At 39.1% G+C, this 27947-nt stretch overlaps 1 protein-coding gene across 4 annotated transcripts; it reads right to left on the bottom strand.

Annotated features, from left to right (window-relative positions):
• Positions 1-6: 6 nt before the first annotated feature.
• Positions 7-27781, bottom strand: tlk1b (tousled-like kinase 1b). Of its 4 annotated transcripts, none has more exons than XR_013822448.1 (23): positions 27472-27781; positions 22131-22249; positions 19955-20026; positions 19783-19821; positions 18917-18992; positions 18663-18706; positions 18388-18531; positions 18219-18305; positions 15249-15341; positions 15018-15128; positions 14792-14928; positions 11351-11536; positions 11025-11091; positions 10364-10461; positions 9807-9888; positions 8669-8760; positions 8504-8593; positions 8250-8419; positions 6286-6421; positions 4680-4791; positions 4484-4591; positions 926-1861; positions 16-839 (listed from the first exon to the last, which is right to left on the bottom strand). XR_013822448.1 is itself a non-coding variant. In XM_079882747.1 (22 exons), the coding sequence occupies exons 1-22, from the start codon at positions 27605-27607 to the stop codon at positions 1697-1699; spliced, it is 2364 nt and encodes a 787-aa protein (XP_079738873.1). In that variant the 5' UTR covers positions 27608-27781; the 3' UTR covers positions 7-1696. The 4 variants fall into 4 exon arrangements, 2 of the variants coding, with proteins under 2 accessions (XP_079738873.1, XP_079738874.1); XR_013822449.1 differs by having other exon boundaries at positions 18388-18477; XM_079882747.1 differs by having other exon boundaries at positions 7-1861.
• Between the last annotated feature and the right edge of the window lie 166 nt (positions 27782-27947).

Below are 27947 nucleotides of genomic sequence, written 5' to 3'. Positions count from 1 at the left end.
GCATCCAAATATTTTCAAAATGTTTATTTCTCTTTTGGCTACATTCTCTACAATCGCAGCAGCACTTTAGAGACAGATCACCAATATGTTGAGCTGAAAACTGCTTCTGGGGTTTGAAAGAGTATTTAGAGAGAGAGGAAACAACAAAAGCTGAGATTCTTCCCCTGAAAACAGACTCTGGAAGCTTTGACGAGTTTGATCGCGGTCCGGTCCACGTCATTCGGAGATGCTGACCTGACTCAGGCTCCGGGATCAGCGAGGGTTGCTAAGCAACATGACAGCACTGGGTCTGGGCATAAAGGGGTTAAACGATCAAGGGTGGGGTCCGGCCCACCTTCCGTCTGCTCGAACACACACTCGTACGCTCAGACCCTCAGACTCACAACACACCTCATTCACAACCACAATGGAGTTTGTTTTTCATGCTGTTTCCGGGTAAATCAAATTCATATTTGGTCGGATTCTGAGTAAATCAAAGAACTAAAAGCAACATCAGGTAGCAGCGAGGTGATGCTGCGTCAGACAACAAAATCTACAAACAAACAGAGAAAATATGAAAACCTGCTCAGGGTTGGATTCATTAAATACGCAGGCGTGGTTGGAGAGGTCTACTGAGACGACTCTCTTTACGGCGTCTCCTCCTACATGCAGGACGCCCAGGTGAAACTGGTCTCATCAATAACTGATCTATAACATGTGCAGGTCATTTTACACCCCAAAATCCAAATAAATAATTATGCGACTTAAAAGAATCACAATTTTGACAACATATGGCAATTAAATGCATGGAAAAGACATTGTATGCATACATTGTAGTATGAGACATACAGATTGTGACACTATTTTGATGAGTTTTACTGTTATAAAGTTGAATTATATAAATACAGTAAAACTCAATCAAAATAGTGTCACAATAAATCTGTGCCAAAATCTGTAATGGTCCTGAAACAGCCTTCATTTCTTTAATGTAAATTCAAATTAATTTTTCACGCTTGTTTTTGGGGTGAAACATGACCTGGACGTTATTTGTATAGATTCATCCATCCACATTTTTTAAATATTGCTCTGTAAGCTGACAAAAAGCTTAAAAGTAAGCTGACAATGTTCATACATGTTGCTTTGAAGTAAAACAGACAGTATTTTGTAACACACAAACACACACCTTGCAATCTGTGGCCAACACACATGTATGTTATGAACAGCCAACATATAACGCTGTGGCGTAAAACATCCATTCTCAGGTGCACACACACACAAAAATTCTTACGGACACCTTTGTGCCACATTAAAACACTCGTTCGTCTATTTCCAATCACACTACAATTAATTGCCTCTAAATTTCACACTTACACAAAACAAAACACCCCTTTACTGAGGCGTAGCTCAGGGAGGATATCAACAAGAAGCTAACACGTTAGCGCAACCCTCCCAAATCTACTCCACAAAATGCCTCGGGTAAAAAAAACAAATATCCATTTTCAAATGGTTCTAGCTCTGACTGACATCTGGATCCACACAGGAAATGACGTCAGTCATTCCTGCCCCAATATCAATGGCAGTCACTGTGGCCGTTGTGGGTGTGTCCTACAGCCTGTCAGCTGATACATAGCTCCTCCCCCTTCCTGTCCACCCCGAGGTGTTGAAGGGAGGGAAATCACCATCAGAACCATCAATCACGATCGATCAGCCAATGAGATCAGTAGGAGATTATTCCTGAAGAGGCGGGGCTGGCGGGCGTGGCCTGCAAGTTCCCCGACGAATTGGACCGTCTCATGTGAGGAAGGAGGTACGAGTCACTGCCCAGTTGGTGGACGTCAAAACGGTCCTCCTTTCTGTAAGCCAGACAGCGGCGGATAAACGCCTGCGGAGGACAAGAAACAACTCAGACGGTCGTTCCCACACATGCGTTTTAGGGCTGCAAGATTAAAGGCAGGGTAGGTAGGATTTTTCTAAAAAAAAAAACATTCCAAATTTTTTAAACTGTCTTTATATACCAATACATAATTAAAATGTAAGTACTCTGAAAAAGAGAGTATAAAAATCGAGTGTATGTAGACCTCTCACGACTGTTGTAAACACAGCTAATTATTTCCATTCACTCCACCCCCTCCCTTCTGAGCTCCTTCCAAAGCCACGCCCCCAAAACGCATGAACGCGCGACGCCAAACGCTCAGGCTCAGCTGGAAGACGCATTTATTACCTGAGACGAGCGGAGAGGAAGGAGCGCAGTGCATGCAGTGACATCATGTTAGAATCACATGTAATAAAATACCTAACTTTATCACTATAAATATAAACAAATAAGATTTCTTTTAGTACTCACTATCAAGCTAGCATATCGATACTGGTAAAGTTTAAAATATACTTTGTTTGATTCGGTAACGAGCTATATTTATAGGTAACGAGCTATATTTATAAGGCAAAGCTAAAAACAGGTTGCATTGACACACGTTTTTCCATTACCATCAGTTACACTGTGATGAAGGTGAATTTCGTGTAAGATTCATAACAGTGTTTCGCGAGTTTCCATGATGAAAACATTGTTGACTCTAATGAGGACTACACTCCGGAGACAAATACCGCTTCGTCGGTTCGAGGACAGGTCCGGGGTCGAGGGCGAAGCAGAGGAGGTCGTTCAAGAGTGCGGGCAACCAGGGTCCGAGGAAGTAGTTTTTGCCTTGTTTGCCTTCGCTGACTGAATATGCAGGTGCTTTGAATTTTGAATGCTCTTTCTCTGCCATAATTTTACTCTTCGTAGGTTCCGCGCCTCTCTTGCACTCCTCAAATCAAACGGGTGCGCGCGCATATGGGCAGATCTTGTAGCAACAGGGGTGGTAGCCATGGTTGCGAGAGTGAGTGACAGACAGGCCCCAAACCAATCAATTGTTTCGTCCCGAATGGAAATAATGAGCTGTGTTTATCGCAGATTAAACGGTCTACAGTCACTCGATTTTTATACTCTCTTTTTCAGAGCACTTACATTTTAATTATGTATTGGTATATAAAGACAGTTTAAACAAATTTGAAAAAAAGTTTTTTATAAAAATCCTACCAACCCTACCTTTAATAGCAATTTACATGTTATCGTTCTTAAACCGATTTGGCTGCGATTATTTTGTTATGTGCAGCTCGTCAGTGACGTACGGCTCTGTAAACGCTGCTCCATCTGAAAGCACTGTGAGTTTGAGTCACTTATAACGTGCATCTTTTCCGATATCATGTCAATGTCCAGCACTTTGGTCAACCTGTTGTTTTAAAGGATAATTCCGGTATTTAGCACTTTGAGTCTCTTTTCTGGTTTGCTTTGGATGAACAAGAGTGGTGGACACAGAAATTTTGACAATGGGTCCTGTCTCGACTTTTTGACTCGTTTAGAATCGCCTTTGACCGCTTCAGAGTGGCTGGCTACGGGCATGCACGAACATGACCTTAAAACAACCCTTAACGTTCGTTTTCAAAACTGTGCAACTCACCGAGTGGTTAGTGGTGTTCGTTGATGATTAAAAACAAATATATCGGCGCAATGTATGATTTCAGTCCGTGTTATTTGCTATAGTGGAACTATTTTTTCAGATACCTCACAACCGCGTATAAACTTCCGCTCGATTTTTGAGTCTGAAGGGCAGTAATATCAACGAGCAATGAGTCCTTCAACACAAATCAATGGGATTTTACAAAATGCCAAATAAAACACGACAGAAACTGTATTTCGCTACGCTACTCGTTTTGGAACATCAACGAACACCACTAACCACTCGGTGAGTTGCACAGTTTTGAAAACGAACGTTAAGGGTTTAAGGACATATTCGTGCATGCCCGTAGCCAGCCACTCTGAAGCGGTCAAAGGCGATTCTAAACGAGTCAAAAAGTCGAGACAGGACCCATCGTCAAAATTTCTGTGTCCACCACTCTTGTTCATCCAAAACAAACCAGAAAAGAGACTCAAAGTGCTAAATACCGGAATTATCCTTTAAATGTGCTTTACAAATAAAATTGGATTGGATTAGATTTGAAAAAGCAACATCTTTCCAAACATGAGAAGCATTTATGAACCTCTTTTCCAACTAAAGACCACATTTAATAACATGCTTTTACTCCAAACTCACTTCATAACGACAGTTGAGCTCATCCTCCTGTGATGATGTGGCTTCTTACACAGAATAAGGCAGTCGTGTGTTCATTAGTCATGTTTAATCAAAGTGTTTCAATCTTTTGATTATTCAGCTACAGCGATGATGCCCGATGGGATTTCCTAGAATGATGTGTGTTATTGTACTTCTGCAGCGGGGCATATTTGGTGTGTGTGTGTGTGTGTGTGTGTCGCCCTCTGGTGTTCAGATGGAGCATCATTTACTACCGATCAGCCGTACTTCACTGACAAGCTGCGCATAAAATAATCTCAGCCTTTGCCAAATCGCGTGCGGTTTCATTGCGATTAATTGTGCAGCCCCAATGCGTTTACATACAAACGCACAATACTGACCTTAGCCTCGTTGCTAGCCACGGGTTTGGCAGGAAACTGCACCTCAGTGGCTTTCAGGATGGTGTTCTCTTGAAGGATGTCTTGCTGGGACTGATTATGGCCAAACGGCTACAGAATGACAAAAGATTCAATGCAGCTTCATCCTAAAATGCAGTTTAGATCAATAGCCGTGCAGTTTCTAAACACTGAGCCTTACCTTTCGTCCATACAGGCACTGGAAGAAGATGACGCCCACAGACCACACATCTACTTTATTAGAGATCTTTGGAGGCTCTTTACCAACAACAAAACACTCTGGTGGCAAATACCTACAAAAAAATAAATGGAACATTTGGTTTTGTTGTACATTTAAAATATTAGAATATCAGAAAAAGCAACTTTTTTTAATGCAACAGCTTATTGAACTAAGACAATAAAATGCATGTTTTATATATTTGATACATCAAAACTTTTATGGTTTACATAGTGAGAATATGGAGCTCATAATAGTGGAGTTAAAAACAGGGGAACTCAAACTGAGCAAAAATATACTTTTTGCTGCAGATGCTGATATTTATATAACATGGCCAAAAAGTAAGATTAAATTCTGGTAGCTTGTAATGTAAGTAAAAGTATTACAGACTACTTGCATAAAATGCATATAAGGCCCCGTTTACACCTGGTACTGAGATGCGTTTTGGTTGATCGGATCACAAGTAGACGACATTAAACAGGTGTAAACGGGGTCTAAAAAGTTTTGAGGTTGTCACTTGCATTTAGTAAACGCTCATGTGATCGAATGTGTTCAAACAGCCACAAAAGACCGTCTACTCTACTAATGCGTAAACATTATAGGAAGAGCTCTAGTCAGACGGGATTTAACTTTATCGACTGAAGAACCAAGTTTGGTTTGAAGATGAAACGTATTTATGCTGCTCTCCGTATGTTTTTCCATTGTCTCCGGTCACGTTCATACATAAATTGCCCGAGTTTATTTCATCCATTAGATTGAAAGATCTGAAAAAAACCCATACATTTACCAGCCCATAGTCCCTCTCAAAGAAATCAGGACAGAAGTGGTTGAAAGTGGACAAAAGATATGGATTAAAACACCAGGTGTAAACAGGAATGCGTCTCCCTCGTCTACTTGTGATCCGATCAACTAAAAACATCTTAATACCAGGAGTGAACAGTATCAGCTGTCACTCTATGCTTAGTTTTATGATCAAAGCTCTGCAGTTTTAACTCTGGGGAGCAAAATGTATAATGCAATACAATGATGATTGACAGATGAACAAATGAACATTCCTCATAAGCCTGATGGATCATATTTGATGCATACATTTTAACATGATTTTTCTAAAAAACCAAAAAGAGAAATTTAAGAATCTTAAGTTTCACTCTAAAATGTCAAAATGTCAATATATAAAGGTGGTCCATATAATTCTTCTGATGTCATATGGAAATTCCCAGGAAAAATGCATGACCAGATAAAAATGTGTACCTTAAATAAAATGTAAGCTGCCTTGGATAATGCTGCCAAATGCATAAATGTAAATGCAAAAACAGATGCATGTTTGATGCATGACATTACTGTCATTCATATCTGATATGAGAGCTATGACAGAGGAAATGATTTTCAGTGGAGAACAGCTGGTCTGTTCCTCACAAATTTATGCAGCTATTTCGTCCTTTTAGAGCTGATTCCTACATTTTCTGTTCCACAATACAAAATATGTTTGGAATGACATGGGATTGAGTTCTTGGGGGAACACAGAAGTAATATGCACTAGAAAGCACTGTGTTTTTAGCTGGACACTGACCAGTAGGTTCCGGCTCCCTGTGATGTCAAGTCCATCCCGTCCACTCCGTAGCTGTCGTCATCCATGATTTTAGACAGGCCGAAGTCTGTGATCTTAATCTCCCCACACGCTGTCCCATCCACCAACAGGATATTTCCTGAGCAACCAAAACAAAAAAACATACTTCCTATACAGCCTACATGACAAATAACAAATCAACAAATCAACACCTTTCCTGCAGCTCGAACAGTAGAGTGTTGGCGCCTGCAACGCCAAGGTCATGGGTTCGATTCTCAAGAGAAAGCAAGAGCTGATAAGAATGTATATGTGTACCTTGAAATGCAATGCAAGTCGCTTTGGATAAAAGCGCCTGCCAAATGCATAACATGTAAACCATCCTTAAAAGGAGCATTTTTGCACCAATTCACCATTCACACCATGAGCTACAAGACCTGCGCTAGTCTCTGAGAAGAGTTCACGTGTGTGAATGAAAGAGGACATGGGCTGTGTCCGAAAGCTTAGGGACTTGTTGCCTCGCTGCCCTATCAGGCGATAACCTGCCAGGCAGTGTTTGCGCACGAAGGTTCCTCACGAAACTGATTTCAGATAGACTTCTGAGGCAGCGTAACGGTTTCATGATCTAAAACAAAACAGAGAGAGCTTTGGTGATAACTAAGCGAATATTGAATTACTAAAATAGTAATTCTCACTAGAAATGGAGTGGAAAACGATGGTCAAAAATGTACATTTACACACAAACTGACCATCAACTGCAACTTTCATGCGCCATCTTTATTTTTTTTTAGCTCAAGGGTCATGGAATGGAACGCACAGGATTGTGGGATGTTAAAGGCAGGGAAGGATGCATCTATGATGCCTTCAAAAATTGATCAGATGAAGGGATCTCAGACAGGATTTGACACGATTATTGGATTCGGACGTGTCTTCTTGTCTTTGTAGCACCGTATGCTGCCTATTGAGGCAGTGTTTTTTAGCTTTCGGACACAGCCATGTTCTGTAGTAGAGCTCTGTGCCGGAAGGATTTTTCAATCCCGCTCCTGTCAAAAATATGTTCAGATTTTATCCCACTCCAGCTTTGTCCCGTTCCCGCCCGCAAAAGCCCGTAGGAAGAGGTCTACACAGATTTTTCAGTCCCGGTCCGGTTGGATTCTGTCTCGTTCTGGTGTCTATAGGCCATTTTTTCCACTTTCCAGACACAAATGATGCTTCAGATCTCCAGTAGACTTGTGCATGCTGTTATTATTAGAGAATTATGATTTGTCGTTTCTTTCTCCCACTTCCCGTACACATACTAGGGTGTGTTCACACTTGCTCGTTTGGACCGGACCAAAAAACTTTAACACCGAACCTAAAGGCATATGGATATGTTCACAACCTGATTGGTTGGCTTGGTAGTTGGTACATATATATTTCATGACAGAACTTACCGAACATCCTAAACAATGCTGTGTTCTGGGATAAATGCACTCGCTGTATGTGCGTAGCCTACATATGATGGTATTCTGACCAGCTGGGAACTCGTGAAGAGCTTATAAAATGTGTAAAGGAGTCAAAACAGCGTCAGGAATCCTTCCGTCACACAAACCACGATCTGCAGCGAGGAGACGTGGTTCTGATGCCTGAACTGAACTGTGACGAGACTATGACGAGAAAAACCAGGTATGCTTGAGCATTCTGTCCTTTTTAGGGTCACATCTTGTGACATCATATCCTGTTTTTGGTGCGTTTGCATGTCTTTGGTCTGTGTTGCGTTCTGAAACCCATCTTTTCAGCGTCTCGGTCCACTTGTTTGGTTCAGATGGCAGCGTTCACACTTATAAACCGCACTAACAGAGCAATTGCACCAGGGTTCGTTTTAATCCAACCAAACATGCCAAGTGTGAACACACCCCCAGTATCTTTCATCCCGCAATTCAAAACTTGTCCCGCACCACACAAAGGTAAATTGTGCGTGTTGCATTCACCCGGTTTCAGGTCGTAGTGGATGATGGGCGGTTTGATCTCATTGAGGTATCGGAGGGCGTTGACTATCTGCATGACGATGGAGCGAGCCTCTTTCTCAGACATCAGCTTGTGTTGCTTCAGATAGAAATCAAGATCGTTCCCCTCGCAGAACTCGAGAACAGTGCAGAATCTACAACAGAAACACAAACACAAAAACTTGCAAAAACTAGAGCAAGTAAAAAAGCACAAAAAAGACTATAAGGAAAATGCTTACGTGTCAGTGTCCAGAGAAAAGTAGTCGTAAAGTTTGACTATTCTGGGATGGTCCAGTTGCTTGTGGATTCTGTATTCTCTACAGGCATGTCTGGAGTAGACGCAAACAAATGAGCGTGAAAAACTTGGGAGGGAGAGAAAGGGAAAAAAAAGGTGGGTGACATACTTGTGGTAGTTCTCTTTCTTCTCTTCTCTCCAGTTCTTGTTGAGCTGGTGGATCTTCACAGCAGCATATCGTTGCTCAAACAGGTCAAATGCCTTCACGCAACAACAGAAAACGGTTAATTAGGCAATAAGACCCAATTTTTCACAACATATATAAAGTAAGGTTCATAATTCTATGCTGTCTGTGAACATTTTCTAATGATTGGGTGTTTCATGCCACAGCTGTAACCACATGTTTTATATTACTATCATTTTTTTGAAAATTGGTGTCTTTTATGATATTGCATTTGCCGTTTGCATTAAGCAATGCAAAGCTGCGTGTAGTTTTACAATGGTTCAGGCTTATCAGTTTTTCTCTTTACAAATTTCTGGTATTACTGAGAATAATTCACAATATGAATGCTAATATAAATATCTGTATTTTTTAACAAAATGCTATAACTTGACCTGAAACGACTATGTAACAATTCCATGATCTAATAATATTTGATAAAATCAAGTCCTGTTCAACATATTTCTCAATGAAATATGTCAGATCACAGAAATAAAATGGGTTGTGAAAATGGTTTGTTAATCTAGACTAATGATTTTTTTTTTCGTTTCTGAAAGAAGTCTCTTCTGCTCACCAAGCCAATTTGTTTTTACAAAAAAAATGAATAAAAGCAGTAATTATGTGTAGTATTATTACAGTTTTAAACAACGTATAATTCCATGTGAATATATAGTAAAATGTAATTCCTGTGATCAAAACTGAATTTTCAGCATCATTACAGTGTTTTCAGTCACATGATCCTTCAGAAATCATTCTAATTTGCTGATTTGCTCCTCATTTCTGATTATTATCAATGTTGAAAACAGTTTTGCTGCTCCAAATTTTTGTGGAAACCGTGATACCATGTTTTCAGGATTCTATGATGAATTACAAGTTCAACAGAACAGCAATTATTTGAAACAGAAATCTGCCATTCAATCAATTTAATGTGTCCTTGCTGAATAAAAGCATTCATTTCTTTAAATAAAAAAAAACAACAACTACTAACCCCAAACTTTTGAACAGTAATATATTTCTGTGTTGAACAGGAGAGAACACAAACTGTATGAAAGTGAGTGCGTGCATCTAATAATAAAAAACTTAATACCTTATAAACTTCACTGAAACCTCCTCTTCCCAGCAAGTGTAACAGAAGATACCTTTCATTAAGGGTTGGATGGTCTTTAAACCTACAAACACACCAGGCATATTCACAACTTAAACCATATTCTGAGATTAAGAGTGTTATTTCTTTTCAGAAGCACATTATGGAGCGAACAGCAATTGTTGCAAAGAAAACTAAAATGGCAATAAAATAGTAAAAAAAAAGGGGGGTATGTTTTACAATTGCAGTTTTTTAAGTTATAATCATGTCTCCAATCGGTCTTTAAAATGCACATGAAAATAATGACCCAGACTTAATTCAGCACAGAGTAGCACACTCTCAAAGTTGTTCTTGTGTACAGCCGATGGAAAAAACACATGCAATAACTGACAGCGGCACAGTGTGTCTCTGATGCAGCGCTTCATTTACATGCATGTAGGCAGTGCATTTTATCTGCAGTGTTTCTCAGCTCTTTCCATCCCCATATTTAAAATCTCCAAAAACAATATTTAAGATTTCATTGAAATAATTATATGTAATAAGAAGTGGGCGGGACATACTGAGAACTGTCCTCATTGTTGATTCTTTTAAGTTCTCGAATATGCAGATTCCTCACGCGCTCCAACCGTTCCAGCTCCGCCTGAATCTCTGCCTCCTCCTGAACACACACACACACACACACACACGTTGGGTTTTCATGGGTAAAGGGAACTTTCCATAGACACAATGATTTTTATACTGTACAAACTGTATATTCTCTCCCCTTACACTAACCCTACCCCTAAACCTACCCATCACACAAAACTTTCTGCATTTTAACATTTTCAAAAAAAAACTGTATGATTTATAAGCCATTTTCCTCATGGGGACCAAAAAATGTCCCCACAAGGACAAGGATTTCGGATATTGCCATCTTTGTGGGGACATTTTGTCCCCATACCGTAGGATTTAACTGGACCACACACAGACTTGCACTTACTAACATACTCATGTATGAATGACAGTGAGACAAAGCCCAGTGAAAGGTCAAAAAGAAAGCTTAAAACATCCTTTCTGCAAGACTGCTTTTGCATGAAGAACCTCACTGCCTTTTAACCATATTACTCTGATGCTCATGACTGTGTGTGTGTGTGTGTGTGTGTGTGTGTGTGTGTGTGTGTGTGTGTGTGTGTGTGTGTGTGTGTGTGTGTGTGTGTGTATTATGTTTATATAGAGACTAACCTTTTTGAGATGACCCAGTCTCAGTTTGAAAATTTCTTCTTGCTCGTGATACTCTGCCACAGTCAATCTGCACATTCAATACAGAAGCATTTCAATAATAGAACCATTTTGAAGACAATATTGCAGAAAACATTTGACTTTTTTTCCTTATCAGCCTTTTCTGCTTCTATAAATCATCCATGCTTGTATAATGATCTTAAACATGATGAATTGTGTCCTAATTATCTCATTTTAATAACATTAGAAGTCAATGGGAAGTCTGCATTTCGAAGGCAAGAAACAAGTGTGTGTGTGTGTGTGTGTGTGTGTGTGTGTTAATATCTCACAGCGTAGGCAGGCTGGGTTTGAGGAAGGGGTCGTTGTCAGCTCCATTGACGGCTTTGGTCTTTCTCTGTTTGGACTCATTGGGGGTCGGGCTCTGGGAGGAGGGGGTGCTGGGAGGTTTGCGCTTTGCTAGAAGTTTCCGCTGCCTCTCAATCTCTTCTCTCTGCTGGTTTATCCACTCTTGCTGCCTATTAAAGCAGAAATAGAAAAATATTAAAACCCCAATAAAAAAATAATAAAAGGCAAATGCAGGACAGAAAAGACTCGCCCTATTTTATTATTTACAATGGCAGATACTTTAATCCAAACTAATGTACAATGCATTAACACCAATGTTTGTACAAAAATTCAGTATTTAATTAATTAATTAAAGTTCACCAATATCCCATCTGGATTTCATTTCTAGAATTATTTACAGACTAAATATAATGTCAAATTCTGTAAATTAGGGTTAGGGCTGAGGTCAGCGCATTAACTTTATGCTTTATGTCACATTTCGTCTAGTCTCAGCCTCAGATGTCACGCCCAGATCGCTGGCTGAACATCTGATGCACAAAGCTCGGTTCACACCACCAATGACACGCATGACAAAGCAACATGATCCCATTCATTTCAATGGAGAGCTAGCCATTTCTGGCAACAGGATGTAGCTTGTAGATATGCAACAAAGTTGAGACATGTTTAACTTTATGCAAATGAAGAGCGACTTTCGGAAGCGACAACCAATAGGAGTGAAGTCAGTGGAGTGCATGTGACCCGTCACTACATCCTGTAGAACAGTGTCAGTGGGTACAAATGAAATGTACGAGAGTCTGGTAGGACCAGGCTAACGTCCTCCAGCCCGTGACCCAGAAACCGATCAAACTCAGCCGTCTTTAAGGGCATCTCAATTCTCTAATTGCCCCACAAGGAGTGAGGATGCTTTCTGAGGAGTCATGAGCAAGGACACACAGGTCTATCCTTCCCTCGCATCCTAAGGGGGTGGAGCTAACACCGTGTCCAAACTAAGGCATATTTTCCATGTTAATCAGAGTTTTTGTCCTAATCAGCCGCGACGGCGACACACGACGATTATATTTTAGAAACGGTTTCTATTTTTCGGTGACGTCGCGCTGGAACAACAAACACAAAGTGTGGCAGTGATAATCTCAGGTACTGTTTATGTGCTTTATTTAATGTTAAAAGCGTGTAATGTGACTTTGAATATCATTTAGTGCTCCAGCTTTGTAGCTGTAAAAGCAACAATGGATACAAATTCATGGATACAAGCAACAAATTCACCTCAGATCTTGAAATTAAACAAATGGAAACAAGAACGTTCAAACTGTGAACAAACAAGTGTATTCTGTGACAAATACTGTTTTAGTAACTCAGTAGCCTATGTATATGTTTAAATGGTGTAATATTTGTGAATTTGATTATGTAGCTACTTATCTATTTTCTTGCTAGTGCCGTCGAGATTACTCTCTGGTGCCGCGAGACTCCGCCCACAGGCTGTTCTGATTGGCTGTGGGTTTTGATTGATTTTTACCCGGATTTTTATCTCGGAATCGCGTCGCGTCTAGTGTGGACAGACGAATTATTTGTCGCTGGAATCTTATCGCATCGCATCTGGATAGGACACGGTGTAAGACGCAAGGAAATGAAACGAAGATGCACAAATAAGAAATGAGAAGCACCCAAAGGCAAGATGGAGGACAGTTGGGGTGGGAGAAAAAAATCGATCCATCGATGCATCGCGATTCTCTCTCCAACGATTCTGGATCGATTCTGAGAATTTAAGAATCGATTCTGAGCTTAGTTTTTAACCAGATATGCGATGACGCTGAGTTTACTTTAGAAACAGCAGTAATCTGCTTTCTTCCAATTCCTCACACACATACATACACCAATCAAACTTTCCGTAAAATAATCTTTCATAAGTTCGGAAAGGTTGAAGCGAATTACAAGGACATTCACAGGCTTCATTGCACAGAGACGCGCGCTTTGTTTGATGTTACGTTACACTTGAAGTGTGCTGTCTCGCCTTTCGGTATTTTCCTTACAAATGCTCTACGAAGTCATCATTTATGTGGTTTGGAATGCAGTGGACTTGTATATTTAAAATATGAACCTCACTAACATAAGGCTGCTTTCAATTTTAAATGCTGACGCGCGCTTTGTTTGTGTAGACTGCTCGCGCATACGGCTGTGCGACTCCGTGTAAGTGGTTTAATATACTTGTGCAAAATGAACGTAAACACAGCCAGTTATGTCTTAAGGGATTAAACGGACAGGACAAACCACTTTACTTCTTATATTTCAAAAGAGATCCGTGCGTGAATGCAGCTTAATAGATCTCTCGCAGTCTTTGATAAAGTACATAAAGAATCATTCTGGAATTGGATCGGATCGTGAGGTGACTAAAGATTCCCACCCCTAACATTTATACTGTGAATCGTTTTTTTGAATCGAGAATCGTTTTTGAATCGAAAATCGATTTTGAATCGAATCTTGAGCCTAAAAATCGATATCGCATCGAATCGTGACATTTTCTGAATCGTGCACCCCTAGAGGACAGGTTAATTTTAGCAGTCAACAACTACCCTATAATTTATGATATGTCTCTGTGTACATACAGTGGTATTCGCTGTGTTGACGCCGTTGAACTGAGCACATGCAGCGACGGCAGTGTGAACGCAGCTAAAGGCACACGAAAAGGGAAACATTTTGAGAGTTTAAAAGTTGTCATCTGATTGTTTGAATTCTACAGGATCTCTGGGAGACGTGCGTGTTCCTAGACAGACTTAAAGAACGCAACAAAGTCATTGTGACGCCAAACCAGAGATGGCCAAACCACCTCATCAGGGCTAATGCGGATGGATTTATTTATTTTAAACAGTTGAGAAAGAAAACGCATGTGTAACAGAATAATGGATCCGTGCATTAAAGTGACAGCAGCCTAATATTCCTGCTGCCAAATTATGAGATAATATAAAAAAAAGGTCATGTCAAGTCCTGCACCTCATAAAAGAAAAAATCCATCTAGTTTAAAACTGTGACAATAAGCGCTTATCAGGATCAACTAAACACTGGATTTTCAAAACTATGTGAAGTTCACAGCATAGATCCATTAAAAGACGTCCAAGAATCAATGTCTGCTATCATTGGGACATTGACTTTATATTTTCACGCCCCTAAACAAAACGAACTTTGATTGGCTGCTTTTCATGTCAGTCAGACGGCCTCTGGGAGGTCCTTGGCCAATGAAAGCTGCTATGGAGTCTAGTCCTTCTGCCGTCAGCCTGAAGGTCTGGTTACATTGTGAGACTACATTGCGTCAAACTGAATAGCAGCACATTGGCATCCAGGTCAAGTCCTAAATGATGACGGTCCATTTCTGCACTTTTTCCGTCCCAGACTAAGCCACACAGATTGAGTGTGCGTCTGTGTGCGACTCTTACTTGACCAGGTTCTGGAAGGCATATCCATCTGTCCACTGTTCTGAGTAGGACGCTCCGTGCCGGACTGTGGTGAAGTGCCCCAGGCGCAGCCGGTCCTGCATGCTCTTTTCCCGGCAGGACTGTTTCTCTTGAGTGCTCTGGGAAGACAAGAACACACTCAAGAGTCACTCAACTACTCCTGACACATTAGAAATAAGCAGCTGTGAGCATATCAAAAACAGCTCACCTTCTCAATGAGGAGTTTTTTACTCATCGTAGTGCATTTGTTCAGACGCTCCTTGAAACGTTCCAGCAGCTTCTGCTGCTCATCTATCTGTCTGCGGAGGTCACAGTTCGCCTGGGGAGAAAATATCAAAACCACTCAATTTCTTAACTCAAAATGGCACTTTGCGATTTCTACATAAAAAGAGATCTCAAGGACAGGGGACACTCAGATGCTCGTCTGTTTGTTACTCACCCTGAGTAGATCATCTATTCTGCCCTCTTTCTTCTCAAGGTCAAGATTCTTATTGCTCTCAAGTGCAGCCAGTTTCAACAGTGTCAAATCCGTCTGAGAGCAGAGAAGAAAGAGAAATAAAGAATGAAAATAACAACAGAGATTAAGAGAGAATATCCTATCCATGTCATCATGTGTTATCAAGTCACAGTAAACTGTGCATCATACAGTGCAAGCGAGCGTGTTGAATAGCATCAGAGCATGTAGTACACCACACATATAACTGCGACAGAGTATGTAGTATTTGGAGTATGTGCAGTGCAGGTTTAATAATGTAAGTGTGTGTGTGTGTGTGTGTGTGTGTGTGTGTGTGTGTGTGTGTTGCATATTTAAAAGGTGTTTAAAAACAGTGTCAGAGAAGTGCGCATGTTTAACAGCATCAAAGTTTGAGTGAACTTGTTTAAGAGTGCATGCATTTCATCTGCATATGCAGTGCTTATTTAACAGTGTCAGTGTGAAGTAAACGGTTTGTCACTGTGGCTGGGCAGTGCAAATTATGATGTAACGGTGTACATTTTTAGAGAGTGAGCTCATTTAACAGTGCCAGAGCATGCAGTGGACACGTGACAAAGAACTTTGAACCACTTAACAGTGTCACTGTATATAGTGCTTAAGTGCAGTGCACATTTCACAGCATCAGAGCATGCAGTGCTTCTGTTAAACAGTGTCATGTTGACCTTGATTATCAGTGCCAGGGCATGTAGTGCACACATTTAACAGCATCAGTGTGTGCAGTGCTTATTTAACAGTGCCAGTGTGCAGTGTAAGTTTTGCTGTGTTAGAGCGTGCAATTCATATTTTTAAGTGTCACAGTGTGCCTGTTAAACTGTCACTGTACAGTGCAGTGCAAATTATGATGTAACCGTGTCAATGTTTAGAGAGTGAGCTCATTTAACAGTGCCAGAGCATGCAGTGGACATGTGACAAAGAACCTTGAACCACTTAACAGCGTCACTATATAATGCTTCAGAGCATGCAGTGCTTCAGTTAAACAGTGTCATGTTGACCTGTTTATCAGTGCCAGCCATGCACACATTTAATAGCATCAGTGTGTGTAGTGCTTATTTAACAGTGTCAGTGTGCAGTGTACGCTAGGCAGTGTCAGAGCGTGCAATGAATATTTTTAAAAGTGTCGCAATTAGGGCTGGGCAAAAAAATAGATTTTTCGATTCATCGTTTTTTAAAATGTGGTCAATTCAAAATCGATTCTCAAACGCCAAGAATCGATTTTTTTCCATCTTTATTTATCTGTTACCCAAGTATTAGTTTTCCTCCACTATTCAGGCTTGCAAACTCCATTTTATAGCTAATGTTGTGATTTTATGTTAGTTTGATCTAAATCATAAAATAACCTCAACTAGTACTGAACGTTTAATCATATCGCAATCGCGATGTCAAGCCTATACGCAATTAGGCTATATGATGCAAAATGCTGTGATTTTATATGAAATAAACAAATTTGGGCTTTTAACGCAATTAATGCAGCAATGATATCGTGCGTGTGCACAAGACAGCCCAGAATAGAGTTATCTTTCGCGCTTGAATGAACAATAACACACACAATTATGCCAAAATGTATTTTTGTCGAGTATCTTCATAACATAAGAGCAATCTTATGATGAACGTGAAGAGTTGTGACTCGTGAGAGAATGAGGCGCGTGTCAGATCCGCGTCTCTGTCAACAGCGGCTGGTCTTAAAGGGACAGGACACAGTAGCCACTAATTATCTCTGTCGTTAAAGTTAATCAAAGAACAAAGGGAACAGAGAAAAACACTCACTGCTCTTGACTAAAGAACTTTTGTAACTTTGATAAGTCTATATATCATTTATAATTAATGCTGCGCAGACTGTTTGATAACTTTATTCAATTTCTGTATATGGCCTTGCTGTTAAGGGCACAGATAAAAATTATATGCAATGTTTATATATGGGTTTATGTGAGGATTGTTAACCTGTTTGATCAAGACATGGGACTGTTCTGACTTGTCCAATTTTCAGCATAAATTTTTCATCTTGCATCAAAATCCTGTCTATTCATTGTATGCATTTGAAATATAGAGTTGGGTTCTGTTTTAATGTACCTAAATAAAAAGAGTTTAATATACAGGTTTGTAGCTCTTAATTTCTTTTTATTAATTAAACGCTTGAAAACTTATGTTCACTTTTTTCTTTTCTTTTTCTTTTTTTAATAAATATAGGATTTGTATTAAATATTCACTGAGTCGAATCGAAATCTAATTTAGAATCGAAATCGAAAAATCGAATCGAGAATCGAAATTCGAATCGAAATCGAATCGAATTGAGAGCTTGCGAATCGAAATCGAATCGAATTGTAACATCTGAATCGATACCCAGCCCTAGTCGCAATGTGCCTGTTGAACTGTCACTGTACAGTGCAATTATTAATGTAAAACGATTATAGTGTACAGTGTGTATTTTTAAGAGCATCGGTGTGAGAGTGAGCTTAGAGTGCCAGAGAGCATGCAGTGCACATGTGTGACAAATAACCTTGAACTACTTAACAGTGTGACCGTATGCAGTGCATATTTAAATGTCAGTGTGCAGTGCACATTACAGTGACGAAGTGTGCAGTGCAAGTTAAACAGTGACAGTAATATTCAGTGTGCATTGTGCAATGGTGTCATGTTGACCTTGTTTAACAGTGCATATATTTAACAGCAGAGCATGCAGTGCTTATTTAACAATGGCAGTGTGCAATGAATGTTTTGGAGTGTCACAGTGTCCAGCGCACGTTTCACTGTCCAAGCGTGCAATGCACAGGTTTAACAGTATCAGTGCACATTAATCAGTGTCTCAAAGTGCAACTGAGTGCAGTGCACAACAGTGTCTTGCAGACTGACAAGTTTAACAGAATCAGAAAGAGCAGAGAATATTCGATAGTGCGTGAGCAATAGTGACGCAAGTATTACCTGGACACTCCTGCTGCTAAGCTGTTTTGAATTCATCATGTGATCTATGAAACACAGGCTGGTGGGTGAGGAGCTGTTCTGTCTGACCTGAAGAGTGAAAAACAGCGACATTAATAAAAATAAGCATCACTGGATCCATGCTGACGTTTAGATCTTCCTCACGACTTACGATAGCCCCAGGTGCAGAGTGAGAGTTCTGTGGCGAGCGCAGGACCGGAGGAAGACCCCTGACTGGACTTGATCCGTTTCCTCCTTGGAACTTCAGGAAGGAGATATGATGTGGCGTCATCACAATGTTACCAATTTCACAACTCTACAAGTCAAAACATCTACTAAAGTGAGCAGCCATTACACGATGAAAAATCACCAAGCTCTCTGACACCTGACTGACATTTAATACACAGATGACTAAACGCAGAGTCATCCACACAAAGCTTTACTCACATCAAAATAATCGCTGATCTTGGGCCCTCGGCCGGAAGACTTTCCTGAAAGGTAAAAAAAAAAAAAAAAGTATGGATACAATCTGTGCACTGCATTATTTCCATGCTAAAAATTAAATGCTGTATTTCCAAACAAACTCTGATCCTGGATGTTTCCAAAATGCAGGTCTGTTAACTGAAAAATGTAGTTGTCAAACAAACTATTATGTCTCGTTAAGAAATGCTTCATTCATAAGCACAGGAAGTCAACGTTACCTTGACTGCTCTCTGATTGGTTATCAACCTTCCTCTTTCTTCCCCTGGATGACTCGGAGTGCTTCTTCTCTGGAGTCTTGGGAAAACAGGAAAAAGCATTACTATTTTATTCAATCAGTTCTTCCATTCACTAAATCAATATAAATGCTTTGGGTAAGTTCCATCTAAAGCTGAATTCAGGCCTCAAAGGAGTTGTAAAAGTTTCACCAAAGAGGCTTCCAGACACACACTCTGCATTCCAAACATCATTTACCATGTCATTCCAAACCCATTTGACTTTTTTTTATTACTATCCTGCTCTTTTCAATGTAATAAATGTGAATATGGACAGGTGCAGTCAAGCTTCAAAATGACAATCAAACAATCATAAAAGCAATTCATAAGAGTTTTGCACTTAGAAAACAAAGAATAAAATTGCTTTGCAGGAGGAAGGAACTCAAAAATAAGTTATTATCGAAAATCTTCTCTCCTCTTCAGCTTTCAAATTATGGCACATCAACTTTACCATCCAAGATATTATATCACATAACATATATTATACATATATTATATATATATATGAAGAGTTCAGATGCAAAAGCCTCTAAGTGCCATTTGAAATTTTCTTCTACAATGAGAATTTTTAATCAAGCTTGTATATTTATGTTCAGTAATTTCACATAAATGACAATTAATAGGTCATTTTCATTGCCATTTAATTGAAATTACTGAAATATACGAGCTTGATAAAATGTATCATTCTAGAAAATTTTTTTAGATGGCACTTAGAGGCTTTTGCATCTGAACTCTTCATATATATATATATATATATATATATATATATATATAAATAAATCACACAGCAAAGTGAAAATCGTCAAACTTACTGAATAGGCAGGCGATCCTCCTTTCTTTATGTCAGAGTTCTTTATGGGAATGAAAAAAGTACTTTTTAAACACATTAAACACATTGAACTGTTGAAACAGATCCGTTCACTCAATATTAAAGCTATAAATATAAATGTCAAATCTTTGAGTATACATGTCCATAAAGTTCACCTCGGACTCCTTGTCACTAGATGACCCCAGGCTGCCAAAACTGTGACTAGAACATTCGTTATTGTTCAAACCCTAAAAAAAAAGAAAAGATCAAAACAATATAAAGCAGGTTTAGTCCAGATCATGACAGAGAGCTTAAAATCTTTCAAAATATTCACACTGATTTCACTGGTGAAACAAAATTAAAGGAGTCCCCTAAATGCTTTTTTACATGTTCAACTTTCTGTAATGTTGCTGTTTGAGCATGAAAAAGTCTGAAGGGTGTTATTCACTATATCAGTGCGCACTGTTTCTCTCTTGAACTCCCTGAAACGCCTCCATTGTAGTCTTGAATTTTCTTCCAGGAACGAACGTGTCACAATATTCCTCATTTAAATAATTCCAGCCCAAGGCATATGCAGGTGAGGCCTGAGTTGCATTAGTAGTGTGTTGAAACTCGCTGTTATGGTAAGGGGCGTAACATTTCCCAAACATGCTTGAAGAGGTTGACTAATCACAACACACTGATCCAGCCAACCAATCAGAGCACACTGCGCTTTTCAGGAGGGGCTTCATAGAGACAGGAACTGACAGACTGGGAAAAGAGATGCTCGCTACGACAAAGTCGAATATGTGAAAATTAGTTGTTGTTGTTTTTAACATTCAAGCATGAAAACCTATTCTAGCAGAACCCAAAAGAACAAAGAACAAAATTAAGACATAATAGGTCCCCTTTAAGCAATATTATGACTATAATGTCATATCAATAGTTTCATCTTGGGTTCTTGCAAGTATGTGAGTGTTACGAAATATGGTTTTAATAAAGTCTTTGATTTAAACTACACCAGCTAAAACTGTGTTAGGCTTGGTAAGTTCAGTTCACTTCAAAGTGAATCGATTCAATCTTTTATTCAATGATTCAGAATAAAGTCCATGCATTGGACGTTTCAATCCTTTACCAAAAATCCTTTACAATTTGCTTTTTATTACTATCTATTGTTGAACTGATGCACATAAAATGAGCAGATTCTTATTGGTGTTCATTTAGAGAAAAATTCAAACGAAATTAGTGTCGGAAAAACATTTCAAATAGCTTTATACTTGTTTTATACATTGAACATTGTTTAATTAGTTGAATGATTCTTGAATGATTCAGTTTAAAGAAAACAAAAATAACCCATTTTGACATTTTAGAGAAAGTATCAACATATCTAAATTATATTCAAATGAATTAAATATAAATAATAACTTATAATTAGGGCTGTAATCTCCCAGTCGATTAGTCGATTATTTGGTCGATACGTTCTTGCTCGACCAAAATTCTGATTGGTCGATTTTTTGCCGCGTTCATTTCATTAGTTTTGCCGCATTCATTTCATCAGGTGGAAAGCACTAATTACTAATGGGGGTGTTTTCAGAGCACCCCTGTTTCACAGGTAACAGTCTGTCTTCAGAACACCCCCCTTGTTTTCACTTCTTTTGGATTAGCCCAACCCACTGGAGAAGAGAGATAGACAGACTGAAGAAAGTAGGCTACTAGAAGGTTTGCTGAATATTATTACTTGATCTGGTTTGTTTAATAAACATTATTTTTTTATTATAGTGGACGTGCCTTTTGTGTTTAAGAGTAAAAGCTTTAAGTTAATAGTCTATTCGTGTCTCAGCCGCGAAGCTGAGCTCCTATGTTCAGCCTCGCTCTGTGCGAGCTGCAATGAAATGATAGTGTCTGTCAGTTATTATAATACATATGACAAATACAATTGTCTAAATTATGTTGCATATTCCTCAAAAGTTCTTGTGATGATGATATCACTAGTTGACAACATAGTAGGCTACTATTTTCGGAAATCATAGGCTATGATATTGCGCAGGTGCACGTGAAGCAACGCTGCAGAGCCGACAGACTCGAGTGTCAGACTCATTTCAGTGCAAAATAATTAGGTCAAAAACGATTTAATATATTGCAAATAGCCTACTAGTTTTTTATGTTTATTTATAATTCATTTAGGCGGACAACAAGGCTACCAAGTACTGCGCACAGTGCGCATCTAATTAATTTAACGTTTTTTTTCCCTAATGTCATTTTTAGTTGAAAATTTCAGGACTTTAGTCGACCAAGATTTTCTTTGGTTGATTACAGCCCTACTTATAATTACATGATGGTGCACATGTGTGTGTTTGCATGCGTGTGCATTACTTTAGGTCCGCCGCTCGCGCTCCCTGTGCTTCCTCCTGTGTTTCCACTAACCGCCCCGATGAAACGTGCCTCCAAGAGCTCCTGCCGACGTGGATCCAGGGAATGCAGCTCATCCATTCCTACAAACACAGACAAACATGTCACGCTCAACACATTCACACACAGGTACTCAGGCTTCGGGTTCGGGAGGGGTGTGATCATGGTGACGCATCCTCCTGGAATCTTTTACGAGACCATCAAGTCATTGTTTTCTGATCATATGCCACCCTAAAAGAGCCAAAAGATCATACGTATTACTGGTTTAAAGGCACACCAAGAACTTAGGATGTGTTCACACTTGTAGTTCTGTTCACAAAAAAAACATTTAGTCCTGGTCCGCTTAGCATTCAAATTGGCATTTTAACAACGAACCTAAAGATACTGAACCTAAAAGGCATAGGGATATGTTCACAAACTGATTGGTCGGCTTTCATTATGTATATTTCGCGTCGCGACGGAACTTTTTACATTTTACATCATCATACACTACACGCAGGCACGAACACACATGCTAGTTAACAGTCGCTAGTTGTTCAAGCACGGCTTTTTGGCGAAACGCAACCGACAACACAGTCAGCTTTCGTCGCCACTAGTTCTTTGACGTCGGCTTGGTGTGTCCCGGCCTCGAGACGTCCACCATACTTCAGATCTGACTATGCTAAAGCTTCTTAAAACCAAAAAAAAAAAAAAAATTGTATCTGCTCTTTTAGCCATTTTTCATGCCAAACTTCAGCACAGCTTCTTCCTGCGGGAGTCAGAATGACAAACAGGAAGTACAATGAGAGGTTTCCTGCTCATTATCAGCTGATGCCACTGACAGTTTAGCTCCATTCATCTATTTTAGTCTCAGAAAATAATGACGACACAATCTACAGAAAAAGTAAAATGCAAGTAAATACAATGAGTATTTGTCACATGCCACTGTGACCTCAATATTACACATTCAATTTGGTGACAGACTACTGTACACACACCACCGTTCAAAAGTTTGGGGTCAGGAAGATTTAAAAAAAAAAAATAATAATAATACATTTATTCAACAAAAGTCAACATCCAATTTCAATTAATGCTGTTCTTTTGAAGCAGCACAACTGTTTTCAACATTGATAATAATCAGAAATGTTTCTTGATCATTAAATCATCATATTAGAATGATTTCTGAAGGATCATGTGACACTGAAGACTGGAGTAATGATGCTGAAAATATAGCTTTACCATCACAGGAATCAATTACAATACATTCATACCTTTTTTTACTTTATTTTTGACCAAATAAATGTAACTTTAGTAAGTATAAAATAATGTTCTTCTAAGAATTCTGATGGAAAGAGAGGAATTCTAAATTCTATTCCTGTTCTTTTCAATGAATAACAATTTAAATGTGAGGGTCTGTTCCTCACACAAAGCTCTTGTATGACTTCATAAGACCTATCATTGTGCATTAGTTAGGCTAGTTATAGAGTTTTTGTGCCATTTTTTGGAATTATTGCTGAATTTGGAAAAAATAAATTATGAAAGATTTTCAGTAATTTGCAACTGTGCTCTAAAGAAAAATGACAGCATACAGGTTTGGAACAACATGAGAGTGTGAATAAATAATGAAAGGATTACATTTTTGGGGTGAATTAACCATTCCTTTAGTTTAACATGTCTGACATGATCTGGCACCAGAAGCCCGATGACAGAATCCATCATCGATGCCGCAGCCAAATGGCCCCGTTTCTTCAGCACATGAGAATACAGTATCAGCAGCCGACAAGACCAATATGAATCATCATTACAAAACCTGTCTCAAAGAATCATCTGGTCTTCAAACCTCATTACAGTGACTAGACGAAACAGCCCAGGTTCACTCGTGTTCTCCAGCCATAATAACCTGCGCACTGGAAGCGTACGACACCACTGCCATGATAAGATTCGTGCCAGAAAGAGCTACAAGCCAAAGAGATCCCAAGATGGTGGAGGGGTGGAAAAATTATGAAGGTCAACAGGGAAGGAAGAGCACAGCTGCCCAGATAAAGGACATATAAATGACAAATCAAAATACTAGGAATGAGTATACACAAACCTAAGGCCACGTCTGGTTTGGCAAATAACCCAAGTACTGCTTGGCCGCATAAGAAAGACACAAGATCCACACATGCAGGAGGTGGAGTGGAAGAATTAGTACAAGCAAATGATCAGGAAACAAACAAACCACATCCTAGTTTGTGCACAGATGCACAGGTGACTGAGCCATCAAGATATCACATTATAACATAGTAATAACCCACCTTCTTATGGATGATTATTAAAAATCATGGTAACACTTTACAATAAGGTTACGTTTGTTAACATGAACATTTATTAAACTTTCATTTTAATTCCAACAGTCTCTTTCTGTGCTAATATTATTTAATGGACCTGAGCTGACTTGAACTAACAATGAACAGTTGTATTTTTATAACCTAACTTTAACAAAGGTTGTATTATATTTCCTATGATCTTGCACATTTTTTACAGCTGCTTTTATATCTGATTGTTGATTTGATTTTAATAGGTAACAACAGGCAAATGTTTAAATTGAGAATTTATTTCAGTCATTCATTCAAGTGAAGGATTAAAAATAAATGGATGAAACATCAACCATGTGTTTTACATGCTCAAAAATTAATTCCTGGGGCAAACCTTAATTCCACTTAATTTCTATTAGTATCAGACGTTAATAGCATTGCACTTCAACATACACCACTGCTTAAAAGTTTGGGCTCGTAAGAAGTTTTTTTTGTGTGTGTGAAAAATCTCATATGCTGACCACGGCTGCAATTAAATAATCAAAAATACAGTAAAAACAGTAATATTGTGAAATATTATTAGTTTAGAATATGTGTTCCTGTGATCAAAGCCGAATTTTCAGCATCATTACTCCAGTCTTCAGTGTCACATGATGATGATTTGCTGCTCAAGAGACATTTTTGATTTTTTATTATTATCAATGTTGAAAACAGTTGTGCTGCTTCATATTTTTGTTCAACCAGTGATACATTTTTTCAGAATTCTTTGATGAATAGAAAGTTCCATTTTTATTTAACATTATACAGTATAGATATCCCTAAAACAACCTTAACCATTGTACTTTTTGGTTTGACAAGCAGGTAAAAGATTACTCTTTCAAATCATTTAAAAATAAATAAATAAAGGCAGAGCATGCATTACATGGCTGAGAACTTATTCTTGGACATGAGAATCTGAGTAATGCATTAACACGCATATGATATTACACTCATCAGTGCACATATGCATGTGTTTACAGCACATATTAACACAGACCAGTCTCTGGTGGATTTGATAAATATCACAGAAAACATCCGGTGAAACACTTACAGGTTCATTAATTTCTTCAAAAACACATCAAAAACTAAATTTTGCAAAACAACTTAATTTGAAAAAGCGCTTGAATTTAAATCAGATGTGTATCAGATGGTCTTTTGCTTAGAGGATCAAAGTCATCCAGATGATTTCAGGGAAAAACCTACAAGTCACAAAACTACAATGACCATAAAGAGCCAACAGCTCTCCAGCACAAGCATATTTTTTTGAGCATTGCATGAATTAGATCAATAAATAGGCTGATACTCAATCATACAAATTCACGTCTATCAGATGTGTCCAAAATCTTACCTACCTAGAAAGCATTTCTGAGCCATTGCATTGCACACATAAAGAACACCAACTAACGTGTATCATGTTCTAGATGCGTCTCAAAACCTAGTCTCTTGCCAGTACACAGCATTTTGGCCCACTACATGACATGCACTAAGTGCTAGATAAATACATCAATACTTTCACCCAGAAAAACACAAAATCATGTTTATTGTAATAAAATCCAGGAAGTTCTCTGTGTGCATTGACTTCATTCTCAAACATTTAAAATCAACTTGTGTTAATATTGAACTGCCTACCTATAACATTTGTTATTGCATGCAAACTCTCAAGCACAAAAACATCAACTCATAATTTATCGTACATTGCTGTGTCTCAAAAGCTAGTAAACAAGACAGCAGTTTGTGCCATTGCATTGCATGCATAAGTGACAAATGCATACAGTCAACCTTAAAAATGTCACCTAACGTTTGTCAGGTGCTGGCTGTGTCTACCAACCTAGACAGCATTTATGAGCCATTGCATGAAATGCACATTAGCAACTCATGTTCATCAGATACTGACAGCATCCTAAAAGCCTAACATTTTTGGGGCTGTTGCATTCCATGCATGCAGTAGGCTATACATTCTCATGTTTATCAGGTTCAGACTGTGTCTCACTTGCGAGCCATTGCATGACATGCACTAAGTGCTAGATAATTAAATCAATACTTAACCATTAAAACACAAGATCATGTTTATTGTAATGAAATCCAGCAAGTTCTCTATGTGCATTGTTTACTTCATTCTCACAGATTAAACATCAACTTGTGTTGATATTGAACCGCCTACCTATTTTTGAGTAATTCCTAGCATAAGAGCTAGAAAAAATACACTAAAGCATAAAAACATCAACTTATATAATGTATCCTTTACTGGCTGTGTCTCAAAAGCTAGTAAACAGTGAGACAGCATTTGTGCCATTGCATTGCATGCATGCATAAGTGACAAATGCACACTGTCCACCTTAAAAATGTCAGCTAATGTTTGTCAGGTACTGGCTGTGTCTACCAACCTAGACAGCATTTTTGGGCCGTTGCATTTCATGCATGGGTGATAAACATTCTTAAGTTTATCAGGTACAGACTGTGTCTCATTTGTGAGCCATTGCATGACATACATAAAAGATAAACATACACTCTGAACCTCAAAAACATCAACTCATTGTAATCAGACTGGCTGTTTCTAAAAAATCTAGCGAACTGCCTACCTAGACACAAAGACAGCATTTTGTGGGCATCATAAAAACAACACAAAAATAAGCACCTATGATGCCCAAAAATGCAGTCTGAGAAGACGTCTCGCTAGGTTGAGACACAACCAGTGACTGAGTCCCCTAATATGTGACCGTGGGCATCCTCACGTCAAATGAACCGTGTTATGAACACACAAAGCGACAGGATTCCATCGCAAACGGTTTAAAACACACCAGCTCATCTCTAGGACTCGATGCTAGTTATAAAAACACAGAGAGACACAGTCAGCAGACGAGAGATCAGCGGCCTCCGACACGACCGCTTCGATTAAAGACCAGATTTACTCAAAATCACACGTCAATCTAACACAATCCCGACCGATTTCACATGAGCAGACTTTAAATTGATATTCACAGCGGTTTTACCTTCTTTATGCCTCCTCGGAGCGCAGATATCGAGCGGAGAAAGTGAGCCCGGGGTCGGAGATCCAGTCGAGAACTGAGAGCAAGATGGCGCTCCGTCCAAACTTCCACTGCTGTTGCTGTTACTTTGGACACTCATGAAGACACTTTCCCCCGCGAAGAGCGCATCGCACACATGATCTCCGTCAAATCACACCTGTGTGTGTCTAATGCATCATGCACGAACACTGATAATCAATGCAAGACTGCTCATGTTTTCAGCTCCGCACTGCGCACTGAGATCCTCACTAACTCACTCTCAGTGTGTGTGAGTGTGTAGCCGATGCGTGACGCCAGTTGCAAAGGTTACACACACACACATCAGTGCAAAACTTCAAATCCACGTTTGATGCTTCAACCCTTCTAGCAAATTCTATTAAATATGAATAAAATGATAAGTAGCCTATGAGCATATGTATAAGCAGACATTAATACTGACC

The sequence above is a fragment of the Squalius cephalus genome (assembly GCF_949319135.1).
Source record: "Squalius cephalus genome assembly, chromosome: 10".
Classification (NCBI taxonomy): domain Eukaryota; kingdom Metazoa; phylum Chordata; class Actinopteri; order Cypriniformes; family Leuciscidae; genus Squalius; species Squalius cephalus.
The sequence above is the reverse complement of the archived record's forward strand: the minus strand, read 5'-3'. Positions and strand labels throughout refer to the sequence as shown.